General features: G+C 42.3%; 1 protein-coding gene across 2 annotated transcripts in view; it reads right to left on the bottom strand.

Annotated features, from left to right (window-relative positions):
* trim44.S (tripartite motif containing 44 S homeolog) overlaps nucleotides 1-9692 on the bottom strand; it is a 32335-nt gene extending 22643 nt beyond the window's left edge. The window contains exons 1-5 of one of the 2 annotated variants that reach the window (XM_041560977.1): nucleotides 9435-9692; nucleotides 8418-8851; nucleotides 7380-7457; nucleotides 3413-3652; nucleotides 2986-3005 (exon numbers count right to left, since the gene is read on the bottom strand). In XM_041560977.1, coding sequence (XP_041416911.1) covers nucleotides 2986-3005; nucleotides 3413-3652; nucleotides 7380-7457; nucleotides 8418-8810 — 731 coding nt within the window. In that variant the 5' untranslated portion in view covers nucleotides 8811-8851; nucleotides 9435-9692. The other variant, XM_041560976.1, reaches the window with a different exon arrangement.
* Between the last annotated feature and the right edge of the window lie 11205 nt (nucleotides 9693-20897).

The following is a 20897-nucleotide window of genomic DNA, read 5'->3' as shown; positions in this document are numbered from 1 at the left end:
TATCCTACCTAGGATCTTCCTATGGGCACAGCCTTGGCCCCAGTCATCTGGCAGGAGTTGTTTTGGGCTGAAGGAAAATAATAGGATAAACATAGGGAAGTGCATAGTACAGGATCCGGAAACCCATTATCCAAAAAGATCGTCTCCCATACAATAAAAAAAAAACAACCCATATTATTATTGGTAAAACAGGACAACCTCTGGATATTTTGGGGGCTCTAAAATAAATCGCTGTGGGGCCCAGTAACTTGACAAAGGCCTGGACATAGATCATGAAGCCATGTCTTCAATAAAGGCCTTTTAAAACTTTCAACTACTGCATGGTGCCGTGTCATATTGGATTTGTGGGGCCCAGTAACATCTAGTTACGCCACTGCAAGTAATTCTAATTTTTAAAAACGATTTCCCTTTTCTCTGTAATAAAACAATAGCTTGTACTTGATCCGAGCTAACATATAATTAATCCTTAATGAAAGCAAAACCAGCCTATTGGGTTTATTTCATGTTTACATGATTTTCTAGTAGACTTAAGGTATGGAGAACCAAACTATGGAAAGATCCGTTATCTGGAAAACCTCTGAGCATTCTGGATAACAGGTCCCACCGGTACTTGCAAAACGACCACTGATTTAGTTTCCCTCTCCCTTTAGTTATGCACTCATATACAGGCTCCCTCACCTATAACCGCTTGCATTCAGAGCTCTTAGGGGCTCCCTCTGTGCTGTGCACACTTAGGCTGTCAGTGGAATGCTGGGAGCTGTAGTCCAGCGAATGGAAGTTTGCACGTTAGACACCCACTACTTTTATCTATATCTCCCCCCTCCAATGGGAAACTCTGTTGTAGGAGAACAATGGCCAATGTTCTCTGTAGCTGCCATATTGCCTCTCCATTAGACCAAGAGCACAAACTATGGAGAAATAACTTGGCCAAGGAAGCAATACGGCAGCTTCTGTGAAACAGGCCCAGACTAGCAATCTGTGCATTCTGGCAAATGCCAGAGGGGCTGCTGTACAATGCCATAGACAGTCACTATTTAGTGGGCTGGTGGAGGGCTTTTTGGGCCTCTATGTACTTGAATGGCAGGGTCTATTTTGACTCCCAGTCCAGACCTGCTGTGAAACATTTATATAGGTTATTTAATTTATTATCTACACACATAATAAGCTATGTTGCATATTGTTCTCTGTTTCCAGTCATCACAGTCCCTTGCAAAGGAACAGGCTGACAACACTGAAAAGCGGTGCCATAAAATGGAACTATTGAGGCGGCTATGTACAGACACATCAGCAAAGAGATACAGCTCAAAGGAACGTTGTAGCTTTGCTTTTCTCAGGCGTCAGGGAAGACTTCAAGCTTGGATAAGTTGGTACAGAGTCAGGAACAGCAGGGGTAGGACAGAAATCTTGATATGGAATGCAGCAGTGAGAATATATTTGAAATCCATGTGCTGCTTCTAATTGACTTGATCTGGCCATAGGCACAACGACATATAATTAATCCATCCATAAAGACGATTGTTTGCAATGGCAGAAATTGAAAAAAGGCGATAGGTCTCAGGTTAAACAGTAGATAACAGATAACACCATAATGTTCTACAGAGACATCTGCTATGTAACCTGAGCCTTTTCTTCTTTGAATGCCCCCATGGCTACACAGCAGCTTGTTTATATAAACTATAGTAGTACTTATCTGTTATCTACTGTGTTTCCTATGCTTAAATGGCTGCCCCCATGGCTACACAGCAGCTTGTTTATATAAACTATAGTAGTACTTATCTGTTATCTACTGTGTTTCCTATGCTTGAATGGCGGCCCCCATGGCTACACAGCAACTTATTTATATAAACTATAGTAGTACTTATCTGTCATCTACTGTGTATCCTGTGCTTGAATGGCTGCCCCCATGGCTACACAGCAGCTTGTTTATATAAACTATAGTAGTACTTATCTGTTATCTGTGTTTCCTATGCTTGAATGGTGGCCCCCATGGCTACACAGCAGTTTATTTATATAAACTATAGTAGTACTTAACTGTTATCTACTGTGTATCCTGTGCTTGAATGTCTGCCCCCATGGCTACACAGCAGCTTATTTATATAAACAATAGTAGTGTTTCTGAAGCAAACACACCAGTTTTACCAGTGCAGGGCAACAGTATATTGGATTTTTATTACTTGACTGCAGAGAGGGTGGGCTTGCAAGAAGACAATATTGACAGCTTCTGGGTGTGTCTGGGGTATGGCCATGTATAATATAATGTATTTAGTTGGACTGAAGTTAAATGCATATTCTATTTAGTTGGTAGGACACCGACCAAGGGGTCTTAGTGGGGTCCTGCTGACTAAGTAGAAGGGTGTCCCATGACTGCTAATGGCAGCACTATGCAAAGAGTTTCATGCTTTTGAATGAATTAGGGTGTCATGTATTCCATAAGCCTGAATACTATTATTCTCTAGACTGAGCCTTTTGGTGGGCTGCAGAACAGGCAGATCACATACTAACTAGCTGCCAATGGTCATAAAATACCTGATTAGAATAACAAGATTAGGCACTTGTCAACGTAAAATAGTTAAAATCAGAGCAATGGTTAATATATGGTTACCAGGGAAAATGAAAGGAAAATACCATAAGCCATATAACTGCCATGTGTTCTCTTAACATAAGGACAATTGGGGGGAGGGGGGGCGACAAGAAAGTATTAACTTGTTAAAAAATATGTGGGGGAAATTTACAAGGATAAGTGTAACCCATAACTACAAACAGCTTTGTCTGACCCATTGAAGTTAAACAAGAAAGCAAAGATCGGAGTAAGCCCATGTCTTCATATAAGTTTATACACAATAAACAGCAAGACCCATAAATGTTTAGGCCCCATTATGGTCTGCCCAGGGGCTTTTTGTGATTGAGAGACAATAAGGTACAGTGACACCAGAATGAGGGGTTTCAATTTGCCCAAATGAAATTAAGGAAAATATATTTTCTTACCTGGATTCTTCTTCTGGGTGCTGGGAAAGGAAAAAAAAGTCATTTGTTAACAGCTACTGGAACTATTCCTCATTCAACATCTATGGGGTTATGTATAAAAGGTGCAACATTAGTCCCATGTTTAGTAGTCTATAGTAACCAATCAGCAGGTAGAATTTGCTGGTCAGCTGCATGAAAGCAAACACTTCATTGGTTGCTATTGGTTACTAGACCTGGGGCAAACATTGTGTGTTTTTATTTCATTTGTTCACTAGAGTGCAAGCCCCCTGAAGCCAGATTCTATTAAGAAAACATAATAGTGTAAGAGGAGTGGCCAGTGGTAGGCCACCCACACCGGGTGGAGCCATCTATTCGCTCAGTTTTTATTTTACACTAAACTGTTCCTTTAAGGAAGCTCCTGTGGTAAACATGAATTGCTAAACTGTACCTCTGGTTTCTCCATTGCAATGTCATTAAAGCTGTTCAGCTGCCGTGTTATTTCTGCCATCTCTGTTGTAAGCTTGGCCATATGGACGTGAAGTTCAGCCAGGACCTCCGTCACGTGAGCAGAAGCCACAGCCTCCTGCAGGTCCACGTAGTGAAGGGCCTTGATTTCTTCTTCCTGCACCAGGTGCCTCATGAGCTCAAACTCCTTCTGTATAAAGGCCTTGAGCTCACTGCGTGTGATCTGTGAGTAGGTTAACAAACAAGCATGTTATTGGATAATAGTATTATAAGTGAGCTCCACTGGGCATAGATGTACCCCTGCTCCACATCTGGTTTTCTGTTCATTTGGTTTGGTTATCAAACCAAGACCTTTGCCTTATTTGGCACACTTAATCGTCTGAATGCCAATGTTCAGGACCAATCTATAAAACAACATGGTGACAGGAACACTCAAGACCACTTGAAAGGTTGCTTAGAATTAGCCATTCTATAAAATATTAACTTAAAGGTGAACCGCCCCTTTAAAAGTAGAAGTCACAGTCCACAGAAAGAGTCAGAGAATTAAAAAAATGGGAAACGTGGGAATATTACAAAAACCATACAGTATTACAAACGATTAAGCTTTTAACCATATCACGAATGATTAAAGTGGACCCGTCATCCAGACATAAAAATCTGTATAATAAAAGTCCTTTTTAAATTAAATATGAAATCCAATTTCTTTTTTTTATTAAAGCATTCATAGCTGTTGTAAACTCATTTAAAAATATCAGCTGTCAATCAAATGTTGCCTACCCAGCCTCTATGCCTAGGCATAGAGGCAGGGCAAACAATTACTTTCACTTTCCATTCAGCACTTCCTAGATGTCACCGCTCTCCCTGCTTTCCCCCAGCTCTCTTAACGATTTAATTGTGTAACCAGTGCATGGGGATGGACATTGGGTCCCTGTCCCCTAGTGCACAAACAAGATTCTGCGATGATACAAGGCTTGCCTTAATAACAGTGTCCACAAATGACTGATGGAAACAATATTCAAATAATTTATACAGTGTAATTAAAGTTCATTTTGCTTGACTAATATGATAAAATAGGGTTTGGAATAATATTGTTTGGGTGACGGGTCCCCTTTAAGCCTTTCCTACCCATTAATGTAAGCTTTGTTGCCAGTCACATGTTGGCTTTAGTTGGCCACACATGACGATTCCTTGGAAGGGGCCATCACATCAATAGTGCCCTAGGGCATCATAAAAGCTGTGACTGAACAAAAACTACAATGGAACGGAAGAATCTCAAACACTAAGCAAAGCTGTCGAGTGCCAACATTCCGTGCAGCTTGAGTGCAGATAATAGGAATGCTTGACCCAATAATGCAGTTAAACAGCCACCAGCATTTCCCAGCAGTACTGTTCCTATTACAGCAGAATATCTATGCTGGTATTATGGTATTTCCCTACAATTACTAAGAGTTATTTATGGCCAATTCAGATAATTATCCCCATAGTGGCATCAGGGCAGAGACACGTGGTCAGAATCAAGGAGATTAGTCGTCCAACGACAAATCTCCTCTTCTTCGGGGCAACTAATCTCCCCAAACTGCTTTCCCACCGGCTAGAATGTAAATCGCCGGCAGGATGCCACTCGCAGCACTTTGTTTTCCAAAGTGGCCCGAAGTTTTCTTGTAAGGCAACTTTGGAAAACGAAGTACTCCGAGTGCCATCCCGCCAGGCGATTTACATTCTAGCCAAGGGAAGGCAGTTCAGGGAGATTAGTAGCCCCGAAAAAAAGATTTGTCATTGAATCTGACCATGTGTCTCTGCCCTCATAGTACAGCCTCTCAATTGCTAGGCCAATGTGGCTTCGGCATAATAACACAATAGGAGGCCTATGGGGGGCAATAGGGACAAATAAGCTTAAAGGAGAAGCAAACCCTAAAGTTAAAAATCCCCTACCCTACATAGACCCTCTTCCCACCAGCCTAATTGTTAACCAGGGCAAATGCCCCATAGTCTTTACACATCCCTCGTGCAGATTCTGTCCAGCGGAGTTCACGGGCGCCATCTTCAGCCGCTTTGGTTAACATTGGGTCTTCTCCCAGCGTTTTGCCAATTTCCATGAGTTTCAGTGCATGCGCAGTTGCCACGAAACAGAAAATTGCGAATGCGCCGATACGGCACTTACTTCCCGAAGATTACCGAAGAGAAGAAGATGGCGCCTGTGAACTCCGCTAGAAAGAATCTGCACTGAGGGGTAGGTAAAGACTTAGGGGCATTTGCCCGGGGTAGCAGCTAGTCTGCGCGGGGGGGGGTCTTTGTAGGGTAGGGTTTTTTTAACTTTAGGGTTTGCTTCTCCTTTAAGAAATAAAAAGGACAGTGGGCCTTTAGGTACTCTATGTTGTCATATGTGCATGATATCAAGACTAACGCTTTACATATGTCTGCTGTGTTGACAGAACTGGGGCAAAATTGAATCTCATCCAGTAGTTTTAAGGGGCAAATGCAGAAGACTCTCAGTACATATGTGACTTTCAGCATTAATACACTGGGGGTCATTTATAAACACTGGGCAAAATTTGCACTGGGGAGTAACCCATAGCAACAAATCAGTGAGTGGCTTTTTTCAGCCAGATGCAGGTTGAGCAATGAAAGCAGGCCTCTGATTGGCTGCCATGGGTTACTGCCCAGATGCAAATGTGCCCAGTGTTTATAAATGAGCCCCACCGTGTCCTAATTTTAGCTATTCCCATGACAACACAGAAATAAAGAAAATAAACAATAAAATTACTAGCACCTTACCCGGCTGCTGTTGCTAATTAGACATATCATTTCTTTTTTTCTGATGACTATTTATTTAGCCTTTACAATAAGTTCCGAATGATCATTTAGGACCGTAGGAGCAGCATGTGCAATATTGGATTTAATATGCTGTGCTTTTTTTTTTACCCAGAATGCAGTATCCCTTAATTTCAGAAATGGCAAAAAAAAAAAACATAAAAATATAGCTACATAAAGTCCTCTGTGCACAACAGTCTGTGCCCTGAGCTTTTACACAGAAAATCTTTCCCTTTAAGAGTTAGCGTTTAACTGCTTTGCCTCTCTTTGCAGCAGCTGGGGCTCTTCTCATTGTGAATTCTGCATTTCTTGGCAGCTGGATGGGGCTCCTCTCTGTTTCTTAGCGACAGCATTAACGATGCCCCACTAAACCCATTAATTATACAGAGGGAGAGAAAAACTGCAGCAAAGTGAAAAGGTAGAGAACTGAAACACTAAAAGTATCGCTTTTCACTTATTTAAGGATGTAAGAGAGCATTAAACACCCTGATTATTATATCTGGGGATGGATGAGATGATAGTTTTCACCATGCAATAAGAGAATTAAAATGATACTGCCATCTTATTATAGCTTCCTTTGTGTCTCAGATGCAATTTGGCAGGAGAGGGGAGCAAGAGGTGCTGAATGGACCCATTGGATATTAGGGAGTATTGGCATGTCAACAGGGGTTTATGTATAATTACCAAGTGGGGGGGATAGTATGGCATAGGACCAATACTACCAGGCCCACCACTGACTGGTAGTTGGATAAAAATCCAGGTGATTTTTGGCCATGTCACCATTACTGCCAGACCATGCCATATTTTCAAAAAAACATACCACCTGCTCCTTTGCTACTGTAGGAACACAAGTGAGAGGTCTGTTGCACCCACTTTAATTAATGAAGAAATCAATTATAATATAATAAGTGTTAAAGAGCAATGAGAAGAAGGCCCCTGCCCCGTAGAGCTTACAGAGTGTATGTCTAAATCCTTGCCGTAAGGTTAGACAAGGCTGCAAGAAAAGAAGCAGTTACTTGGGAATTGGAAAAAAAGGACTTTCCCATGCAAGAATAAATCAGTTTTCATCAACTTTTTTTTAGGAAAAGGGTTGAGCATTACAGAAACGACATGGAAATAAGGGACAGATGCTCACTTACCCTGGGGTCAATGCACTTTGCCTTTAACCTCTCCACCATATCGCCCATGGCCAGTCTGAGGTTGGTAGGTTTTCTGTTCTAGAGGAAGAGGAGCAAAAGGTCAGTCAGACACAAAGGTCATCAAGCAGCAGGGGCAATAACAAGGCTTGTCAGACCTAGTGGGTGCACATTATATCTTTATTTCCCTGGGATAGTTAGTGCTGAGACTCACTGACCCAAATCACAGCCATGTCTGTTATGAAGGCCTAATCATGGCACGGGGCTATTAATGAGATTTCGTCCATCAGGGAAATGACCTGCAGAGTATCCCAGGAGTGGCCTTTATTACCTGAACATTGGCTCAGTGTGCCAATGCTTTTGAAGTACATAGTATTTCTATGGTACAGAACTACTTTAAGTGCTTCTTAAAGCTACTGATTATTTGCTAGGGGAACTGGGAATTGTTTAAGTAATAAAGTTTAAACATTCAAAACCTGGCTATCTTGAATAGAAAACTCGATATTGTAGGCTACCTACTCCAGCCACTGTTACCGACAAAATAAACTCAGTTCAAGACAGAGAGATTAATTTTCCACATTTGGACTCAAGAGCAGCCCTGTTAAGCAGATTAAAGTCGGATCAGTTGTCATTAATATCACATGGCCCTGACTGCAGGGATCACTACCCATGAACTTCTATTAAAGTCAGATGCAAGTTCAGACCATGAAATTTGCCTCTGTTGGGCCAAAGTTACAGTACGCACCTTATCAGGCTATTTACATGTCATGTGATGGCACTTTGATCCAATTTGTGTTCCCATGCCCAGCCTGCCACTGAACATGCTTCCTGGTTGCCAAGAGTCACTGAACCCAACAAACAGGCTGACTTCAAGGATCCAATTTTATTGTTGTTCTTATTTTTAATTGCTTATCTTACATTTTAGGTCCTCTCCAACTCACCTTCCAAACTGCTGCCTGGTTGCTAGGATAATTAAACCCTAGTAACCAAATAGCAGTTGAAGCGTTAAACTCCCCATGTCTCAGAGCACAGATGACTTACTTTCATTTCTTGGTAGGCCTGATTGAGGGTGATGAGCTGGTGCTGCCGGTGGTCCCCCATGACAGCGCAGAGCACGCAGATAATTTTCTGGTCCTCTCGGCAGTAGAGTGTGAGCTCCTGCTGGTGAATCGGACACCTCTTCTCTGTGTATTCCTTCTTCTTACCTTCACTTGGCGGCTTTTCCTCACTTTTCACTGGGACAAGGGGCTGTGGAGTGAATTCCCTCAGGCAGTGCGCCCTGTACCGACTTCGGTGCTCCTCAGCATGGGGGCCGCAGTAAGAAAAATGGCAGTCGTCGCAGATTTGGGCCGCTTCTTTGGCCTCGTCGGGCTCGCAGGCGTCACAGGTCCCATCGGGAGGCAGCTGGATCACCTCATCTCTCTCGGAAGCCATATTGAAACTTGCCTCAGGCTTGCTTTTGATTGGTTCCTCTGCTGCTTAACATATAAGTAATTAAGGCCCTTTTTATCTGATACAATTAAAGCCACCTCCCTTGTTCCACTATAATATAAATAATTTCCTAACGATTTGCTATAATCTAATGTCCCCACCCCTCCAAAAAAAGAACTATCTGCTACATATGGACCAGGCTAACTTTAATCTGTTTGTGGAGATTCCCCTGAATGACTGTCTGAAATAATCTACAAGTTTTATTGTTGTACAGACACAGCTCTTGCTAAATAGTAAGCAAAGCAGCTACTAGTTGACTGATTACATTTACTTAGCCCCCTCCCCCAGCATTGAGCTAAACTGTCAGCTAGTATAAGGGCTGCACTGTCAGTTCATACTCCAGCCTGATCCATTAATCCAGGACCCCCCTGCCTCTTCTTGAGTGAGCTGATCCAGGAAATTCTACTCAGTCCACTTTGTGCTGCACCTGTAGCTGCCCCGCCCACGTGTCCCCTCGCTTCCGGGAATGCGACGCCCACAATAAACAACAGCCTTTGCCCCGAAACAAAACACCTTCCTCTTTCCTCTGTCTCAGTCTCACACACTGGGCTCCACAGACGTTCCTACCTCCTCCTTCAAAGCAGCGGGCGACCAACTGGCTTCTTGCTTTCTCTTTCCAGCCTTGTTGTCCTTCCTGAGTTAGGAACGCAGATTATGTCCCGCCTGCACGAACCCCGGATGTAGAGAAATGGCACCAACTGAGGGGAATAAAAATTTACCTCAGAAAAAAAATGCTGTCCCCGATTTCCCTCCTGTTTAGTCACAGAGAGGAGAGTGTAACCGTGCAGAATCAAAGGGAAACAACTTCCCCAGCAATTTACAATACACAGTGACTACATTAAGATGAGACTGTACCTTAGTAACTGTGTGCAGTGGTTCTGGTGAGAGACTTGAACATGAGGGCTAAAGAGAAGTAATAAAAAGTAACAGTGACAATAACGTTTTAAGCCTTGGGAGCAACAGATTTTTGTGACCCCCCATTTGAAAGTCGGAAAGACCATAGGGTAGTGGCAAAATATTGCCAAAAAAACACCAGCCTTCCTATATATTTATCTTTTTTTCCTATTTATAACATTGGGATCAACAGTGGTTACAACTGGTTGAGGAGGGCCAGGACTGGGGCAGGGGGCGCAACTGGGTGAGGAAGGCCATGACTGGGGGGGGGGCCTTTAAGTTGTCCAGTGTGCCCCAGACACCCCAGTCCGACACTGAGTTTATGTCACAGTCTCCATCAAGCATGTTACAGTCTAATAGCACAATAACAGCCTAATTGCCAGTCTAATTGTCTTATATTTTACAGCAGAAGATATATTATCCCTTATAATACAAGATCTTACATACCGGTAACTGTTGGATTAAAAAAGTTTTGATGTGCTGACTGTAAGTCAATATTTTTTTTACCAGATCCCTCTCATTAAATGCGTTTTAATGAAAGATGAAATTCAAGTATTATGTTTTTTGTTAAAACCATATCTATGCCATAACTACTTTGCAACATAGTAGGCTTCCTGTACATTGTGTAGAGCAAGTCAGGGATGCAGTGTCATCCGACCCTTACTCACTGCAGTTTTCTTTAGGAGAATATTATTTAAAGGGGTTGTTCACCTTTGTGTTAACTTTTAGTATAGTGTAAGGGTGATATTCTAAGACAATTTGCAATTGGTTTTTATTTTTTATTACTTTTTTTTGCTTTCTTTAGCTTTTAATTAAACAGCTCTCCAGTTTGCAATTTCAGCCATCTGGTTGCTAGGGTCCAAATTATGCTAACAACCATGCTCTGAATAAGCTTTGAGTTGAACAAGAGACTGAAATATGAATAGAAGAGGCCTGAACAGAAAGATGAGTAATAAAAACAACAAATGTGTAGCCTTACAGAGTATTTGTTTTTACTTGGGGTCAGTGACCCACATTTGAAAGCTGGAAAAAGTCAGAAGATGAAGGCATGTTATTAAAAAACTGTGAAAAACAATGACCATTTTAAACAATTGCTTTTAATTGGCCTTTCTAGAACATACCAAAATTTAACCTAAAGTTAAACCACCCACATCAATGAACTGATGCCATCCTTGATCTGAGGGAATTTTTAATATTGGCTGATCGTCATCTGGACGATTTTTGGGGAAGCCTTGTCAGATGGCCTCATACACTGCCCAATAAGCTGCTGAATTGGTCTGTCTGCAACTTATAATGGCCCGTGTATGGCCACCTTCACTCTAATAGGCCTATCATGAGCTATTAAGCTGCTACTACCTTCACCTTGACCAACTGTGGCCATTTTGTCTCACTGTCTCCACTTCTATCTACTGTCTACATCTTGCATTGCTTCTATCTTCATCATGACCAATTGTCTCTGTCTTGCCCTACTGTCTCCATCTTGCCTTATGATCTCCATCTTGACCAACTGTTGCAATTTTGCTCTACTGTCTCCACCTTGACTTATTATCTTGAGCTTTTCCTACCGTCTTATTTACTCTTCACCTTCTGTTGCCAGTATGTCCTGCTCCATCTACTTTGATTTACTGTCTCCTGCATTAATACACTCTCCCTTTTGTCCTATTGTCCTTACCTGGTCCTACTATGTACATCTTGACCCACTTGTTGCCATTTAGTCCTATCATCTTCACCTTGACCCACTATCCATCTTGCTTTCCTACCATCTCCAACTCACATTACTGCCTCCATCTTGACCTTCTGTCTCTATCTTGACCTTCTGTTTTTATTTTGCCATACTATCTCTATCTTGCCCTACTGATGCCATTTTGTCAAATTATCTCCACCTTGATCTACTGTCTCCATTTTAACCCAATGTTGACATCGTCTTTCACTTTCCATCTTGACCTACTGTCTCTATTTTGAATTAATATCTCCATCGTGCACTAATATACCTTCTATCACACACTCCAACGAGTTGCTTTGTCCGGTCCTAAATTGAATAGAGCCCCCTATGTGCACACCCCCTAAAGAGAACTCTCATTGTCCGGATCCCTCTTTTCTCTCATATCTACACAGATAACAACAATTAGCAAATTGAATCTCCCCAAAGTGGTTTGCAACAAATACCGTACGCCCAATAAGCACAATCCAGACACTGTCCAAAAAAGCCAACTCCAGCGTTAATGCAGCTCATTACTGGGAAAACCCCTGACTAAATAAGTTGGCTCTCTTTCCAGTAACTAATCAGTGATGGCAGTGCTCGTGAGAGGCAATTTGATTGTTATTGCTGCTCGTGAGCTGTAGGTAGCGCCGGCAGGAATAGATGAGGCGGCATATACAAGATTTGCTTTTTAATAAAGGAGTAATGATTTTCTTCTCCTTCGTGCCTCCATGTTGTGTGTAATGCTGGTTAAAATGAAGATTATTACATTGTTATTACCTCTCCTTCATCCATATTTTATGCTGTTTAGTTTCTTGATAATATCAGCAAATTGTCAGCATGAATTCCGCCTGTTGTTGGACATCGATATCGGTGCAAGGCCTTCCTGTCCAATGCTGAGATAAGGAGAACACCAATAATTAATGGGTGATTGAGAACCAGGGCCCAGATGTCCTCATGGGCACATATCATTTTATCCTGCAATAGGGGGAGAACTGCAAAATAAAAGGGGGTAAATATGCTTAAACACAGTGGCTTTAGGGATGTAGCAAGGGCTTTAAATAAGAGGCACAATGTAGCAGGCTGATTTATACATGGAACTCTGAGTATCACTCATGTATTATATGGGATAATGTACCCCCTACTGTAGATGATAAGGATATTAGAAGTCACTGAGGGGTTCTGTTACCATATAAAGGCACAATGCTGCAGGCTGAGTTATACAGGGAACTCTGAGTATCACTCATGTATTATAAGGGATAATGTATCCCCTAATGTAAATGATAAGGATATTAGAAGTCACTGAGGGATTCTGTGACCATATAAAGGCACAAGGCTGCAGGCTCAGTTATGCAGGGAACTCTGAGTATCACTCATGTATTATATGGGATAATGTACCCCATACTGTAAATCATAAGGATATTAGAAGTCACTGAGGGGTTCTGTGACCATATAAAGGCACAAGGCTACAGGCTGCATTATACAGGGAACTCTGAGTATCACTCATGTATTATAAGGGATAATGTACCCCCTACTGTAAATGATAAGAATATTAGAAGTCACTAAAGAGTTCTATGACCATATACAGTAAATACACATGGGCTGGGTCACTGGTCTAGTGCTTCTATACAACTGTCAGAGGCTGAACATCACAAAGGTGAAAGTCACCCATCTATGCTTTATATTGTGCATGTTTTGTTACAGTAAGGAGACATATTACTAGGCATATCTATTTCTTGACATTATGAATCATAACTTTACAAGAGGCCTAGGAAGCAGGGTGTTGGCAGCAGGGACATGCGTTGGCACAGTGGCACAACGTTTTTATTATTATAAATAGCATAAAACTGTACGGAAGACACCACATTTTCTGCAAATCTATACTTATCTATCCACCTCCCACACGTCACAGTACGTTTCTTCTCTCCCTCTGCTTCCCACTATATTTGAGCAGCCCATTTAGACTATTCTAGGCAACACAGAACACAGCAGTACTGTGTTGTACCACGCCTCTCAAATAGCTCGAACGGAGAAGATTGGTGCTTAATCATCACCATTATGGAAAATACCCAACCCCTGCAAAATCATTCCCACCCCGCCAGGTTACTCAACAGCCAATAGGGGGAGCAGACCCAATGGCTGCACATCAGTCTCTTTTTATTTGCCCCCAAAACTCCTGGTGGCTGAAAGTCGTGGCAGTGCTATTTAAGTTCTCCTATCTTGTTTGGTGGTGGAAAAGAGGATCCAGAACTACAAGCGAGGTATGTACCGTATTTATTTGTTCCATGACTTGTGAACTTAAAGCGGTCATGGTCCTTCCCCTCTCCCCTCATGCCACTGGCAGATAGAGACTGGAGGAGGTCAATGGTAGGGAAATTCACTTTATTTTAGAACCCCCTACTTATCTCATTAGAGGGTTAGAATGACCCAGCCTCAATCAGTCCAAGTTCTAAACCATGATCAACCCACTTATTTCATCACCTCTTCCCCTAACATCACCAACCTTATCTACATTGTTTTCTTTAAAGATGGCAACCCTAGGACCTACGATCAAATCAGCCCGTATCTCCCAACTCAAGATGGGCATTTCAGGGAGCGACATCGCAAAATGAGCACATCTCTACATGTATGGCCAGCTTTAGACACAGACAATAGATTACAACGGAGACTGTTGTAATGGTGGAGACTGTAGATCAAGGTGGAGACAGTGGGACGAAATGAAAACAACAGAGAGAGTCATGATGTAAAGAGTAGGACAAGATGGCAATAGTTTGTCAAGATGGAGACAGTGAAGCTGCCCATATATACAAATCAAAGGTTTGTACGAGTTTCTGTTGATTACATATTTCTCTGCATGTATTGCCTATCTGACGATATCAGTGGGTGACTCACTGTCACTGCTATTTGTTGGACATAACTTTCATATGATTGCTGTCACGGCCAGAACATCGTCTGATTTGCTCTTTTATTACTGTACTTTATTTGATCTGAATGGTTAGTGGCAAGTCGAAAGATTGCACCGTCCGATTGTTTGTCAGATACAAGGGTCAAGTCTATGGCCAGCTTAACGCAAGATAGAGACAGCAGGAAAAGAAAAAGAAATAGGTCAGGGTGAAGACAGAAGTAATTCGTGATGTGTGATGTGTGATGTGTGATGCAGACAGGAGGTCAAGGTGGGGACAGTAGGACAAAATGGCAAGATGTAGTAATGCAGGATGTAGAATAGATAATGGGTCAAGTGGAGACAGTAGGTCAACTGGGTCAAGATGGAAGTAGTAGGGAAAGGTAAGGACAGGAGACATCAGATCAGGTAGAGGCAGCAGGATATAATGGCAACATTTGGCCAATGCGAAGAAAACAGGGAAAAACAAAGATATGTTAAACCACAAAAGGTCCCCATACACAAGCAGATATTATTGGGCAGTGTATGGGGACCTAACGGGCTTCCCCGATCGATATCTGGCCGAAAGTTTCCCAGATGTCAATCGCACAGGTTTAAAAATCCCATCAAATCGAGGAGCACACTAGCTTGTTGATGCAGTCCTCGATCCGACCGCCTGTATTCTGCTCATTGTGATCTGATCGCTGAGCCCTATGGCCTCAAGGTGGGCATATCAGGGAGAGATCCTTAAAGGAATCCTGTCATCAGAAAACATGTTTTTTTCAAAACGCATCAGTTAATAGTGCTACTCCCGCAGAATTCTGCACTGAAATCCATTTCTCAAAAGAGCAAACAGATTTTTTTATATTCAATTTTGAAATCTGACATGGGGCTAGACATTTTGTCAATTTCCCAGCTGCCGCTGGTCATGTGACTTGTGCCTGCACTTTAGGAGAGAAATGCTTTCTTGCAGGCTGCTGTTTTTCCTTCTCAATGAAACTGAAGGAGTCTCAGTGGGACATGTGTTTTTACTATTGGGTGTTGTTCTGAGATCTACCAGGCAGCTGTTATCTTGTGTTAGGGAGCTGCTATCTGGATACCTTCCCATTGTTCTTTTGTTTGGCTGCTGGGGGGGGGAGGGGGGTGATATCACTCCAACTTGCAGTACAGCAGTAAAGAGTGATTGAAGTTTATCAGAGCACAAGTCACATGACTTGGGGCAGCTGGGAAATTGACAATATGTCTAGCCCCATGTCAGATTTCAGAATTGAATATAGAAAAATCTGTTTGCTCTTTTGAGAAATGGATTTCAGTGCAGAATTCTTCTGGAGCAGCACTATTAACTGATTCATTTTGAAAAAAATGTTTTAAAAAATGTTTTTTCCCATGACAGTATCCCTTTAAGAGTTGCTGTTTATTATCACCGTAGGCAAGTAATATAACACATCCTGCAGAAATGTATAACTCCTGATATGCAGCTAAGCAAAGGCCCTTAACCTTTCCTTAATGTCTACCAAAAATACATATACAATACACAACATTTCCCTCTTTAAATGTCCTTTAATGTTGCTATCTGTGGGAAACATCCAAACTGACATATCACAGAGAAAAGGGCAAATTCTCTCATCTTCCCAAAGCAGCTCCACTTCTAATGGGATCCCTTTGATATGAGTATACAGGGTGTATCTTAAATAGGTCACATAATATGAGTAACGACAAATGAGAAATCTGTAGCCACCAGGCCCTTTTAAAGGCAGCGTAACAGCATTTTAGTTCTGAGGATAGAAAACAGATTGCTCTTCATTTAGTTTCAATAAGTTATTTAGGAACGGCCGGGCAGCATGACTCAATGGCGCCAGGCAGGGACAGAGAAGTCACTTGTAGGATTAGTGTGGGAGACAAGTTCCAGATAGAAACAGCCAAAAACCAAAAGGTGAAAGTCATATTTGCAATCAGACTGTGACCTGTATGGCAAGGATGGAATCATACAGAAAACAGCTTGCAGTGAAGCAAAATGCAACTACATTTATATACTTAGGCTTAAGGATGCACCGAATCCAGGATTTGGTTCGGGATTCAGCCAAGATTCGTCCTTTATCAGCAGGATTCGGCCGAATCCTTGTGCCTGGCCGAACCTAATCCTAATTTGCATATGTAAATAGTGGGAAGGACGGGATTTCACGTGGCTTTTTGTTACAAAACAAGGAAGTAAACCAATTTTTTTCCACTTTTTCCTTCCCCGCCCCTAATTTGCATATGCAAATGAGGGTTCGGATTTGGTTCGGGATTCGGCTGAATCTTCCAAGATGGATTCGGGGATTCGGCCGAATCCAAAATAGTGGATTCGGTGTATCCCTACTTTGGCTACACATATGGGATGTTCAGTAAGAGTGCAAACAGTCAGTTCTGTGCTCCCTGCTCGTTGGACTAGTGCTCTTAGCAATAGGCCCTGTACAAAGGAACAGTAACACCAAAAAAATGAAAGTGTCTTAAAGTAATGAAAATATAGTGTATTGTTGTGCTGCACTGGTAACACTGGTGTCTTTGCTTCAGAAACTCTACTATAGTTATTATAAAAAAAGCTGCTGTGTAGTCATGGGGGCAGCCATTGCTTTGGTTTCATTTTCATTTTTTGGTGTTACTGTTCCCACTCCCTACATATGTTGCCAGATGTGCTTCACCCCTTACCCCTATACTAGGCATTGACAAGTGGATTTCTTTCAGTTTGAGTGCAGGTGGAATTCAGTGCAGCTGGATGAACTGTGGTTCCCAGTAGGAGCTTCAATCAATGGCAAACTTGTTATATTCTATGTATGCTCAGTCATATAGATCATAAGCTCTGTGGGTCAGGAACCTTCTTCCACCTGTCTCTCTTGACATTCTTTAATTATAGATGTGCCATGTTGTTTGGCTTTGTCTGTGCTATAACGGTATAGTAAGAAGTGTGTATCTCTGGTACACTAGTATCAGCCGTGTCGGACTGGGTTATCCAGGGCCCGTAGGAGCTGCTGCTTTAAGGGCACACCCAGCTGCGACTGCCACAAAGCGATCCCCTGTCCCAGTTCTGGACCTACTGGTGCCCTATCAGCCCAGTCCAACGTGAGCCTGTTCCAGGGGTCACTGACAGATATGATGGTCCACAGTGCTGTAACTAGATGTTACTGGGCAAATAAAGCAGCAGCACTCCGGTATCTTTGAAAAATTTGCAAAACTTTACTCAAATGCCATAGGCCTATGGCATTTGAGTAAAGTTTTGTAAATTTTTCAAAGATACCGGAGTGCTGCTGCTTTATTTGCTACATGTATACTTTGCCCTGGCAGGGGGTACGGCTTGCACCTGGGACTGCAAGGAGCCTAATCCGCTTTTGAAGCAAACATTAACTACATTTACTAGATGTTACTGGGCCCCACAGCAAATTTACTTTAGGGCCCCACACAACCAGAGGTTGTCCTTTTTTTTTTTTTACCAATATACTGTATATGTTGAAATTTCTCTTTATTTAGGGCCTCGTGGGCCCCCTACACCTCCTGGGCCACCATGCAGCCGCAGGGTCTGCTTCCTCTGTAGTTAAACCCCTGATGGTTCAGTTCTGTGGGTCCTGAAAGGGGTGGATCATTTGGGGTCTATTTCTATTTGAGTCAATTAGGTGGGTTAATTGGTGGCCACATTTTACTTTGTTGGAAGGGCTCATCCCTCTAGGAGCCCTATGTGGGCAGTGTTCTAATAACTCGGCTCCCTGGGGTGGTGGGGGGACCTCCCAACTAAATATTATGGGCCCCCATTATTTGTAATGCAGCCCAGTGCAAGTAACACTATATACATATATTTTGTGTACATAAAGGAGATGAGTGAATTGGGCAGGGGTCAGTGAAATGTCATTTCCAAGGGGCCCCAATGTCAGGAGCCTGTACAGTAGATATATAGGGAATGAGTGGGCCTGAGAAGCCAGGAAATCAGAGAGACATGTGGGTGGAATAGTGGAATAATGGAGAAATCACATTGCAGGATCCGACGTCTCTGCACTTCCAGTAAATACAAACAAATGTTCTGGTCTGCGCTGCAAAGCTGAAAGCACGCACTCTTGATCTTGATACGATTCGCTGGCTCCTGCATCTCCCACAGCGACACATAAAGAAATAAAGTCACCGGCACTGAATGTAAAGCTCATTTCTTAGTGCAGCCAACTGGGAAGCCAAACTCCCACATCAACCCAAAAACTACATTTTGTCAATTAAAAGAAAATATAGTCCTAAGTCACTTTCCAATATACAGGTATGGGATCCGTTAGCCACAAACAGCCTTCTCCCATAGACTCCATTTTATCCAAATAATCCAAATTTTAAAAAAAATGATTTCCTTTTTCTCTGTAATGATAAAACAGTAGCTTGTATTTGATTCCAACTAATATATAATTAATCCTCATTGGAAGCAAAACCAGCCTATTGGGTTTATTTAATGTTTACAGGATTTTCTAGTAGCCTAGAAAGTATGAAACATCAAAATTATGGAAATATCAGTTATCTGGAAAACCCCAGGTCCCGAGCATTCTGGATAACAGATCCCATACCTGCCTTCCTCTTCTGCCTCTTTCCATCTCCCTAATAGGGGTCCCTGACCAAAAAAACTAGTCTGTGAAACCACCACAGACTACTACTACTTTTATTACTTATTTTATTCAGGCCCACTATTGTTCATATTCCAGCCTCTTATTTAAGCCACTACCTGGTTGCTGGGGTAAATTGGAGCCTAGCAACCAGATAGCTTCTAAAATTCCAAACTCGAGAGCTGCCGAACAAAAAGTTACATTATTCAAAAAGCACAAAAAGACCAGTTGCAAACCATCTCACTGCATCCATGCTACTAAAAGTCATTTAAGGGCAGAGACACACGCTCAGATTCGGGGAGATTTAGTCGCCCGACGATAAATCGCCTCTTCTTCGGGGCGAATAATCCCCCCGAACTGCCTCCCCCCGTTTAGAATGTAAACTTCAGACGGGATGGCAATCAGTTTCGTTTTCCGAAGACTTTGGAAAACAAAGCGCTTTGAGTGCCATCCCGCTGGGGATTTAGATTATAGCCGGCGGGAGGCAGTTTGGGGAGATTAGTTGCCCCGAAGAAGAGGAGATTTATCGCAGGGCGACTAATCTCCCCGAATCTGAGCGTTTGTCTCTGCTCCTAAAGGAAACATACCCCTTTAAAAGCACTGTCTGCCCTTTTCTAATGTCTTCCATGCAGGTTCTGACTTTTAAAACAATGTAACAAAACCAGTTGATTAACAGACCTGCCTTTGCTGGGGTGGGGGAGCTGAATATAAAGTGTAAAAATGTAAAGAATGAACATGAGAAAAATGCTTAGAATTACATTTTCTTCCATTAGGCATTTTTTTTGCCTCATATTTTGGGACTGATATCACTCCCATGATGTGAACGGCAGCCCCAGCTTTGCTACAAATCGAGCCGTGCAGAGAAGGGATCAGGGTTTGGTCCCTGAATCAGCCCCTCAACGCGCTACTGCCACCCCCAGGGTGCGTCTGTCCCACGCTTGCCGAACAATCCCAGGACCAAAGGCATCATGGGGGATCCCGCAGAGTAGCCTTGAGGCACAAGGTTCCAGTTTCTTTGTAGATGCAGAGCGCATGGGGGTGAAATGCATATATGAGGGATCTTTAATACAAATGGAGAAAAAACCCCAATATAAAACAAATCCTCTGTAAGGCTACAAAAGTATATTCATTGCTACTTATTATTACTCGTCTTTTTATGCAATAAGGAAAATGAAACTAAGCCCAGTCCGGTAAGTTCAAGGTAATTAATGTACAGCCTCCCAAGAGTTAACGCTAAATTACAATAAGGCCTTGCCAATTTAAATCCTAGGGGTTAACCCTGGAGTAGGCAAAATCTAAGGCTCCGTCCGATAGACACCGTGACCCGGGTGTGTAGACCCCGGGCCCTGCTCTTGGGTCAGCAAATTCTTCAAACAAATGTAAGGGTTACAAGCGGAGAAATTGCACTTACCAGATGAAGAGAGTGGCCCAGGTGCATCGCGTCCACTCAATTGTTAAAAACAAAAAACTTTATTTCAACAGATTAAAAGCAAACATCGTCCTATTGGACTCTGTTCTTCGTTTTTAACAATTTATTGGACGTGGCGTGCTCACCGATTTTTCTTCTACATCTTTTTATTCAGGCCTCTTCTATTTATATTGCAGTCTTTTATTCAAATCAATGCATGGTTGCTAGGGCCATTTGGATCCTAGCAACCAGATTGAACGGGAGAGCTGCTGAATAAAAAGCTAAATAACTCAAACCCCTCAAATGAAAACCAATTGCAAATTGTCTCAGAATATCTCTCTCTACATCATAATAAAAGTGAATTTCAAGGGGAGCATGGTAGATAAGTATGGAGCACGTTTGTGGGGATAACCATCTAATTCATAAGCATTTTTTTCCCTGGATGATCTTATCCCTTTGAATAAATTCATATTGTGAACATAGCAAAGGGCCCTGATGCATGGGAATCGCCTGCGGTTACTGTACTATCACTGTACAATCGGCC

The sequence above is a fragment of the Xenopus laevis genome, chromosome 4S, assembly GCF_017654675.1.
Source record: "Xenopus laevis strain J_2021 chromosome 4S, Xenopus_laevis_v10.1, whole genome shotgun sequence".
In the NCBI taxonomy this organism is placed as follows: domain Eukaryota; kingdom Metazoa; phylum Chordata; class Amphibia; order Anura; family Pipidae; genus Xenopus; species Xenopus laevis.
This window is presented reverse-complemented; position numbering and strand designations above follow the sequence as displayed.